Genomic DNA, 10,380 nt, shown 5'->3' with positions numbered 1-10,380 from the left:
CCGCCGCCCGCCTTCAGACCGCCGGAAGTTTGATCGCGTCCTCCGACCTTTTTTGGCCGGGACAAACACATCAATCAGATCTTCCGACTCGCCGGCGCTCTTTGCAGTTCGCGCGCCACACCTTTAAGCATGGAGGAAAGAGATGCTGCAACAGGCCTTCGTGGCCTGTATCAGGATCTCTCTGCTCTTTCAGCTTCGTCCTTTGTGAACATTGAGCGTCTTCGAATCGAGCTGGAGACTCACATCGACGATTTCAAGAAGCTCCTCGACAAGCCTCCCAAGAACAACACAAGTCGTCAGGCGGTCCTTTCCGGTGAGTCTCATGAGCTGAACTGTCATTCGTAGTTTTAGCTCGATGCGCTGACCTTGCAATGCGATATTCTCTAGGCAAAATTACCGTCGACGACCTCGAGTATTCGATCAATGAAGAATTTCAACAAGGAGCGCTGATGCTGGCAGATGCCTTGGATTTGGATGAATTGCAAGCGGCTATGTTGTTTATGGCGGCACAGGAAGATGCTCATGTCTTGGATCGGCCTCCCCTCATTGCTGCGATCATGCGATTCCATGAGCGCCGACAGTTCTTGCTCGACTCATTACGGCTTATCTTCCAGGAGTCCTTCGAGGTGGAGCGGGAGTTGACACAGGTTCTTATGCAGGAAATGCTGGCGTTCGTGGTGGAAATAAAGGATGGGCCGTTGCGGAATGCGTCACTGTTTACGCGCAAATGCATGAAGTCCATGGAAGACATCGAGAAGTGGCTTGTCCTTCTTAACGAGCAAACCCAAAAGGCGTCCATTGTTGGTCAATCAGCGGAATACGACATCGTGGAGGCACTCGAATACCAACGCAGCAGCTTACAGCAACAACACGAATCACTCGGTGCCGTGCTATGCTACCTATTTAAAGGCCCTTACACCAGTTCGGAGGATCTTCGCTTACTCCTGGACCACCTGCGCAAGCTCGAACGTTTCGATGGACTCCTTATTCACTACCTTCCTTGCGTCATTGCCTCTTTTGTTCAACATGGGTCTCCAGAAAGCTCTAGTTCTTATAGGGACGCTAGAAGCCTACACACAGCGATCACATCCTCTAAAGACGTCCAGCCCTGGAAGGTTCCCACGTTCCACTCGGCAGTCATCGCACTATGGCTCGCTGTCTACAGTGGGTGGGATTTCGATGGGCCTGCCTCTCCTCTCCAGGGAGTGGACTTGGAGAAAGATTCAGAAGAGCGCACTAAAATGTTCATGACTGCTTTGGACGATGGAGGCCTTGAACTTATTCTCGCCGTCTGCTATGGCGTGAATAATGAAGAATGGGCCGATCCGGCCCGTAGTGAACTGGTCACATTATTATTGAAGGAAAGCGCGTCGGCAAACCTTGAGACTGATTGTTGCTCGGACTTCCTAAAGGTTCTTCTGATGGAGAACTTTGAGGCTTTTGCCGAGGCATGCATAGCAAACATGCCCGATGCGGTGCGGATGTTGAAGACGGAAGAGGATTCGCAAAGACTGGATCATCTTACTGCTTTGAGAGACGGTTTGACTTCAAGCCTCCATCGTGGCCTCGTAGAGGCCCGAACACATCTTGAGTCGTTCTTGATGATTATGGCATTCGCGTTCGAGCACCGGCCAGACGCCGCACAGGAATTCTGGGCTGATCCTGATGGTAACCTTTATGGCTTCCTCCAATGGGCATCGAAACGGCAAACTGTTCCCAGGGTCAGCGCATTCTGCGAACTACTGTGCTCTATCGCCGTAGGGGAGGACAATGCCACTGCAGCCCATCGGTTCTTGTCTGAAGAGGACAAATTCATGTCCTCAAAATTCAAGCGAACCACGTCCATGAACTGGTCGCAGATGTTCGCTGAGCTTCAACTGTACGCAACGAGAGTCACTGAAAAGCCTTCTACCTCACAGGCAATTCTGCGATCAAGGAAACTCGACCCGGCTGATATGAGCGAGCCGGAGAGTCCTGTTATGCTGACATGCTACCTGAGGCTATTAGAGCATCTGAGTAAGCAGAGTGCCACGATACGAGACTGGCTACTTAATCACCCTACGTTTAATGTCGTCGGTACGTTGTTGACGCTCTGCAGCGGGCCCATTCCTACGCATTTACGAGCAAATGTCTTTGCAGCACTTGCGGCCCTGATGACAGATAGGACTTCTCACAATGGGAATGAAATGTGGCTTGCTATTGACCAATGGATATCCGGGGGTTCTATGAATGCTTCCAACCTGGGAAAAGTCCCGGTCGTTTCCAACCCGCTTGTGTGGCATGAACAACAAGCCTTTCAAAGGATTGGCGAGAGTTTTGATCAAGCCAATGCCTTCGTTCGTCTCGTTTACTCGCTCGTCTCCCCTGCCCTCGATTCAGCTGATTTTCACCTCTCCCTGCCGTTTCCCGAGAACCTGGGTTCGTCGTACCGGATGCCGGGCATTGAACCTTACATAGACTTTGTCATGGGCCAGGCTCTTTCCAGGAAGATTCCGGATCTGAACGAACGGCAGACCCGCTTCTTGACCTACAACTGTTTGGACTTCATCGTGACATGTCTGCAATCTTTCAACGAAAGCCTGGTTTCTGTTCTCAGCCAGCCTACGATATCCCCCGATAGTGTCATCAAACAGTCCACATTCGTCACATATATCCGTCTTCATCCTTTCGCACGGGTCACGGAGTGGCTTTTCAATGAGGATGTGATTAAAGCTATATTTGCTACAGCCCATCAAGACGTTAACGAAGTTGCAAAAGCCTCGTCAGACTCCGTCCTCGTGCAGTCCTTGGTGCGGAGCTTGGAAGTCATGGACATGATGATCGACCTTCAATCAACGTACTTCAATATTGTGAGGCCGGCAATCAAGGCCCAAGCTGGCACGAGCAGAACGAATGTGGCGAACTCTGCGCTGTCAGCTTTTGAGGATAGCATTCTCAACAACTTGTCTATCATCCCTGCGCTGTGCCTTTACTGCAGCACGGGACATCAACAGCTCACCGTCACCTCGATGGCGTTGCTGGAAAAGCTCTCCAGCTCGAGGAAGCTGAATAAGATTACGTCTCCGGAGCTGTCCAAGTGGCGTTCACCGAACAAGATTGTCGAAGTTCTCAGCGCTGAGGTAGATCTCAACAGTGTTTCGCGTCCTCTTGTATCTCAGATGCAACCCGAGCCGAGAGAGATAGAATCCGGCCCACAATCGCCGGGATACATTATCAGGGAAAGCCTCTTGGCACTTCTCAACAGCTGTCTCGGCATGATTAATGACCGACCTACAATAGCTCACCTGCTCCTTGGGTTTAACAGCATTGGAAACATACTTGATGTCGCTCCCGATAGCCTGTTTGCTGATAAGATGTCTCTGCTCCATGCTGTCATCGGATTTTTGCAGAGCTACCCTGACGAGCTCGATGGCAATATCCTCCCATGGCTGGTGCATCTCAAGCGCATGGCCTTTGGAGTCTTGAAACACCTTTGGTCTTCTAAGCTTTCTTCCTACTTCACACTCGCCGAGATGCGTGGCAGTCGCTTTCTGCTGAGTATGTTCGCGAGTCAGCCGATCATAGGGCCGAACACACCCTGGGATGGATTCCTAATCGGCACGCCTGAGTTCTGGCTCTCCGAATCAACGACTGGTCTTGCAGAATTTCTTCTTTACAGGAGCTATTTGTTCGACTACGCTGCGACTGAAATTCGCTCGGCTACAAAGCTCGGGTCTCCGACTCTTCAAGCGGAGATAATTTCAACTCTCTTTGGAAATTCTGTTTCTGAGACTGGGGAGACCATTGTGAACCCCTCCGTCTTCGATCTGTTTGATTTCGTGGACCTGGACACTCAACATCAGTTACAACCACCGGTCCTTAGCTTCCTTGAAGGGGTTGAATTTGACGTGTGTGCAAGACCGGAAACGGACAGTTCTCCAGTTGTTTACAACGTGGACGAGATAGTAGAACTTATCCAGGTCCGAAAGGAAGAATTGTCATTAAGTGGACATCTACGGCCTCAGGATGAAGAGCTATTCCAGGCCGAGTCCGAAAGTTTGATTCTATTCATACGGTCCACAAACCAAGCAAGCCAGATCGCGTTCAATCGTTATCTAGCTCTACGGTCCTGGACACAGCTCATTACCACGATGCTCACCTGTTCTGAAATCGATGGTGGAAGAAGATCTACCTTCATCTTACACTCGCTCCAGTTGATCCTCCCCAAGCTAGAAATCGCTATTGAGGAAGACCTACCGGAAGGCTTAGAACTGGCACGACTGGCCGAGACCTTGGTTAGTAGGCTAGACTCTACCAAGCCCGGTTCTGGTAACCTCCGCAGGAGCGGCGACGTTCTTGATGAAAAGCTTCATCAGTTGTTCCAAGTCTGCGTCAGAGGCGTGACCTTAGCCAACGGAAATGTGAGTATCAGGGAGACATTCTACAACACCTGCGCACACTATGTCGCTGGTATTATCTCAACGGAGCCCCTGCATCAAAGCATGAGGCTCCAGAGCCAGCAGGTGATCAAAGCCGCAGGTCATGCCCTGATTGAGGCCGTCTGCGACGACGCGTATGCTGGCCAGGAAACATGCCGAGTATCTGCCCTTTTGCTCCTCAATTTGTTGGCTGCTCTAGATAGGCAAGCCGATGGACTGTTGGCCGATTCTATCTCTCAATCCAACTACCTGAGCCTCTTCTTGGACACCATCAGGTCGCTACCTCTCGAATTGAAGAACGCCCAGGCCAGTGGTAAGCAATCCCGAGAAATAAAAAAAAATACACCGGTAAAACTGCATGTCTAACCGTTCTAACACAGATACTCCATTGCTGTTGTCCTACTATCAGTCGCTCTTGTCTCTTCTTCAGGAGCTTTGCCAGACGAAGAATGGTGCTACGTATGTCCTGAAGACCGGCCTGTTCCAGGCAGTGCGGGACTCGCAATTATTTGCAGCCGACCCAGATCTCGGTATCGGTTAGTGAATCTCTCCTCATGCCAACGACACACAACAAAAGTCCTAACGAAATTAGATATTGATAACCCCGACGCTCTTCGAAAATACTACGACCTGCTTGACTCGGTCCTCCGGGTTGTTGTTGCCGCCGTTTTCTCCCGAGGGCTGCACAACGAGCAGATGCTGGAACAAACTCGAGTCTTCCTTGCCGAGAACAGACAAAGCATGGTTGGCATTTTCAAGAGATTTGCCAAACTCGGAGGTGCGGGTGCTGCAGATCACCATGATGCCCTGCGGAAACTCACCAAGTCATATATGGCACTTATCACGGCCACAGATTTTCTGGAGGTACGCTTCATCACTCTTTCACCACTCACGTCATTCATGCTAACTTATGCTGTGCAGTTCGAAGATCAGGAAGTGAAAGAGCAGACGGGCATGAAATTCTTTACGTGAGATCTGTTTTCAGTTAGAAGGGGATATACGGAGGCAAAAGGCATGGAGTAACTGGTCGGCACGATGATGTATATTGAAGTATGTTTAGTCAAAGACTTCGATGATCTGCGCTATTCAGCCCGCAAACCCTTTGGGGCGAAGCCGCATATGTACTTTTGAGCGATTTTCATGATCGCGCGCTTCTATTGAGCACTTTCTATTACCTCATTTGTAGTACTAGCTTGTTGTTTAGATATCCAGTAGTATAAGGCAGAGTAGAGAAGAGGCCTGAGACCCGAAGGGTTATCCCCGTCCAATCATGCGTGTGCGACAACTCGGGGAGGCGGACGTATTATCTTATCTCCGGCTTCTTGGGCGCCCGCGGGCAACCACCAACTCAACTCACCTGTCGTGCCCTTCCAAGCTTCAGCTTAAACCCAACCTCGACGACGCACCCTTTCCTAATTCCGTCACTGTCTTGCTATCATCGATTTCTTCCCAACGGTTGACGAGCTTACCATGTTTAGTAGGGTCCACATACTACCTGGATCCTTCCAACGCTGAGCGCTTCTCTCTGAACCTCACCTCACCTCCTCTCCTCGGACGAAGCCGGGTAGATGCAGCAGAACTCGAGAGGCACCACCGAGCAGAGGAGCGGTAAGCGCAAGTCTATCGGTAAGAGAAAGCTCTCTGATCAGGAGGAGGCATTACAACCACCCCAGCAGCAGCAAGCGAACATTTCGGAATTCCTCTCTCGGAACCATACAACCCCCGCTAGAGGTCATCACCAACAGACGTCCCCGACGAGCAAGCGTCTACGACTATCGCCACCCTCATCGGACTCTGTCCCTTCGGCTAACTCGCGAGATCGCAGCGCGTCCGACAGGATGTACAATTTCGCAAATGCAGAGTCCAGGCCTGGCGCGCCGATGGGACAGAGTGCGAGCGGGGCCGATCTTCCTAATACAACAACCATCAAACCTCGCACCTTTAACGCAACATCGCGCCAGAACAACTTCACTCCTCACACTGGAGCAAAGCGGTTGGTCGTGAAGAATCTCCGCACGGGGTCGCGGTTGAACCAGGAATCGTATTTCGAGAAGATATGGGGCCAGCTCGATGCAGCGCTGTCGGCTATCTTTGGCGGTGGAAAACCTGAAATATCGCTTGAAGAGCTTTACAAGGGTGCGGAAAATGTGTGCCGCCAAGGTCGAGCTGCAGTTCTAGCAAAGCGGCTTCAGGATCGGTGTCGAGAACATGTATCTGGGAAATTACGCGACAAATTGGTGGCGAAGGCTGCAGATGGGAGCAACGTCGATACACTGCGGGCGGTGGTAGAGGCATGGTCGCAGTGGCAGTCAAAGCTGGTAAGGGATATACTTTTGACATAGTTGGATTTAAGGGGATACTGACTGCAGTAGGTTACCGTGCGCTGGATATTCTACTACCTCGACCAGTCGTTCCTCCTCCATTCCAAAGAATTCCCCATGATACGTGAGATGGGCTTAATCCAATTCCGGCAGCATATATTTTCCGATGCAGTACTACAACCGAAGATTCTACAGGGTGCTTGTGACCTTGTTGAGGCAGACCGTGGCGAAGAACAAAGCGTGGTGGCTGACTCGTTATTACTGCGAAATACAATTGAACTCTTCCATGGTCTTGACATCTATACGACTGGCTTCGAACCGCTTCTTATATCGGAATCCAAGAAATACTTTGCATCATGGGCCCAACGAGAAGCAACAGGGTATTTGGCTACCTTTGCAGAGAACAGCCACCGTTTGATCGAGCGGGAAGTGACTCGATGTGAGCTATTTTCGCTGAATAGGAGCACCAAACAGATGCTGTCAGAGCTACTGGATCGAGCCTTGGTGGCAGATCAAGAAAATGTCTTGCTTAACCAGCCTGATATATTAGGTCTACTACGTGCAGGGAACAAGATTGCCTTGGAAAGGCTCTACTCACTCCTTCAACGAAGGGATCTCGGTGCGAAGTTGAAGACCGCTTTTAGTAGTTATATCATCGAGGAGGGCTCTGGGATTGTTTTTGACGAGGATAAAGAAGCAGACATGGTGGCTCGTCTATTAGAGTTCAAGCAGCAACTCGACGATGTCTGGGTCCATTCTTTCCACCGACATGAAGAACTGGGCCATACACTCCGCGAAGCATTCGAGACGTTCATCAACAAGGGGAGAAAGTCGGAATCTACTGGAGGTACTGACAATCCCAAGACTGGAGAGATGATTGCCAAATACGTAGACAGGCTCCTCAAGGGCGGGTGGAAGCTGGCACCTGCGCGCAAGGCGGAGGACATGCCACTTGCCGATGAAGATGCCGAAATTGACCGACAATTGGATCAGGTTCTGGATCTGTTCCGTTTTGTCCACGGCAAAGCAGTTTTCGAAGCTTTCTACAAGAATGACCTCGCTCGTCGGTTGCTGATGGGCAGGAGCGCGAGCGACGATGCGGAAAAGAGTATGCTGGCAAGGCTCAAGACAGGTCTGTATAACTTTTATCCACTGATTTCCTCAAACTCTTTCTGATATATGGGATTAGAATGCGGATCGAGCTTCACGCATAATCTGGAGTCGATGTTCAAAGATATGGATGTTGCCCGCGATGAGATGTCGGCATACAGCTCGATACAGCGCGAACGGCGGGACCGTCTACCGGTGGATTTGAACGTCAGTGTGCTTTCGGCATCGGCATGGCCAACATACCCCGATGTTCAGGTGCGGATACCGGCAGAGATTGCGACCGCCGTCGACGATTTCGAGAAGTTCTACAACACCAAGTATAACGGGCGCAAGCTCAACTGGAAGCACCAATTGGCACATTGTCAACTGCGCGCAAGGTTTCCCAAGGGAGACAAGGAACTGGTGGTCAGCTCCTTCCAGGCGATCGTGCTGTTGCTCTTCAACGATGTCCCGGAGGGTGGAAGCCTCGGATATCCACAGATACAAGAGGCGACCATGTTATGTTAGTTTTACTGCCTCCCCTCCCCCAAGAATTACGCAAGCTGGGCCTCTGCTAACGTTTGTTGATGTATAGCTGATCAAGAATTGAAACGCACGCTGCAATCGCTCGCCTGTGCGAAATACCGTGTTCTAAGCAAGAAGCCGAAGGGCCGGGATGTGAATACGACAGACGAGTTTTCATACAACGCGACATTCAGCGACCCGAAGATGCGAATCAAGATCAACCAAATCCAACTGAAAGAGACGAAGGAAGAGAACAAGACCACGCACGAGCGGGTTGCTGCCGATCGGCACTATGAGACACAGGCAGCGATTGTGCGAATCATGAAGAGTCGCAAGACGATCACGCACGCAGAGCTCGTGGCTGAGGTTATCAAGGCGACCCGAAGTCGGGGAGTGCTCGAGCCGGCGGATATCAAGAAGAATATTGAGAAGTGAGTTCTTCCGATCCTCACACCAGCATAAGGTAAATCATAACTGACGTGATAATGTGCAGACTGATTGAGAAAGACTACATGGAACGCGAGGAAGGGAACCGGTATCAATATGTGGCATAGAAGATTTCCAGCAGTGCTAGCTATGTCGGGTACAAGGAATTGGGGTTTCAGACGATGTTGGTACTTCGTACAGTGTTAATTGACAGCTCAGAGACCGTCAGAACGAAATGGCATGATAAAGAATGCACTAAGACAGTCATGTGTCCCATTCTGCTTAAGGGCCTTCCCTCCTCGGCACAGTCGCAATTAGCTCGCCGTGTAGATACAGGAAGTCGTCGTGGCCCTTTTCTGCTAGTTAGCGGTCGACACAGTAGTAGGTGGGGTGACCGGAATGTCGGGAGACAAGAGAATGGGGGTATCAGCTGTAGTAGCTGTAGAAGACAGACTGACTAGCAGCAGTTTGATCCCTGGCATGGTTGCGGAGCATCGCCGGTCCCACAAGCCTACTTTGGGGACCCAAGAAGGGAGCTTCCATGGGGATCCGTCGGGAAGAGAGAGAAAGAGAGAGTCGTGTCGCGAATCTGCAACTCTACTTGCGTGCGTTGTATAGTATGGATCTCTCGGGATAGTTGCCTATTACGAATGAACCCAAAACCCCCCATTCCTACCGACCGAATTGGGGTTGTGGGCAAACTGTTGAGAACGGATCTAACGTGCCCTCACGTGTACGATGGGATATTCCTTGTCTCTACCTAATTAGTAGATAGAGAGTAGTAACTAACAGTAGACTAGACTAGCTGGCTGCAGAATTTTGGAACTACGGAGTACTAGAATGTTGTAGTAGTGGAGGAGTGGATAATCGATACAGCAAGGTACACCTGGAGCCTTTTCCTCCCCACGTAGGAGTTGAGTATGTAGAATAGTTTTGATCGGAATTGCTGCATTCATTCTTGAATATTCATCATTGTGGCTTGAGCCCAAAGAGAGTGCAGTGTGCAGCTTCGGCTTGTCCTATCTCTCGCCCGAGAGAAAGAGACCAGCCGGGCTCTCGGCAGAGAAAATAGAACAGCAGAGCCCAGCAATGTGAGGGCAGGCCGAAAAAGGAAATGGAACGGAAGGTGTCAGCTCGCGGAAGGTGCAGCCCATCGATGACTGCTCGAGCCGAATCGGGCAGGGGACGAAACGGTCTAGAGCTTCGGGGGGATCCATTAGCAACTAGTAAAGTTAGGGGGAGTGGACTCACGTGGATGTCTGAGCTTTTACTCTCCTTCAGGGACGCGGCCGATCCATCTGCCCATCCATCCATGACCCGGCGACTTTGAGAGCATGAACTATAGTCATACTTAGTCCTTACCGTAGATAATCGGAGAAACCACCGCTACGGAGTAGTTTTTCTTTTTTGATTTCTTCCACGTATCAGAACCCCGGTACTATTTTCTCCCAATCTGGACTAAGTAACGATTGCTGTTTCATACTAAAGATCTGACAGCGGAGAAGTAGTAGTCAAGTGGGCTTGCACAATCTCCAACCCCCTTCCTTCCATGTTTCTTTTTTTGTTCTTCAATTTCTGAAGGTCCCATGATCGCTTTTCTC

General features: G+C 50.6%; 1 protein-coding gene across 1 annotated transcript; it reads left to right on the top strand.

Moving 5' to 3' along the window:
- Positions 1-55: 55 nt before the first annotated feature.
- ASPBRDRAFT_60945 (uncharacterized protein) lies at positions 56-9,338 on the top strand. The gene is made up of 9 exons (XM_067628272.1): positions 56-313; positions 388-4,731; positions 4,799-4,954; positions 5,011-5,282; positions 5,987-6,736; positions 6,791-7,871; positions 7,929-8,351; positions 8,424-8,784; positions 8,847-9,338. The coding sequence occupies exons 1-9, from the start codon at positions 130-132 to the stop codon at positions 8,905-8,907; spliced, it is 7,632 nt and encodes a 2,543-aa protein (XP_067484592.1). The 5' UTR covers positions 56-129; the 3' UTR covers positions 8,908-9,338.
- The last annotated feature ends 1,042 nt before the right edge of the window (positions 9,339-10,380 follow it).

This window comes from Aspergillus brasiliensis, assembly GCF_001889945.1.
Source record: "Aspergillus brasiliensis CBS 101740 unplaced genomic scaffold ASPBRscaffold_1, whole genome shotgun sequence".
Lineage (NCBI taxonomy): Eukaryota > Fungi > Ascomycota > Eurotiomycetes > Eurotiales > Aspergillaceae > Aspergillus > Aspergillus brasiliensis.
The sequence above is the reverse complement of the archived record's forward strand: the minus strand, read 5'-3'. Positions and strand labels throughout refer to the sequence as shown.

Bases quoted from the DNA above. Each gene is read 5' to 3' on its own strand.
- ASPBRDRAFT_60945 (XM_067628272.1), top strand. From the start codon at position 130: ATGGAGGAAAGAGATGCTGCAACAGGCCTTCGTGGCCTGTATCAGGAT. The intron at 314-387 runs GTGAGTCTCATG...GATATTCTCTAG, and splicing joins TCGTCAGGCGGTCCTTTCCG to GCAAAATTACCGTCGACGAC. The intron at 7,872-7,928 runs GTCTGTATAACT...ATATGGGATTAG, and splicing joins GCTGGCAAGGCTCAAGACAG to AATGCGGATCGAGCTTCACG.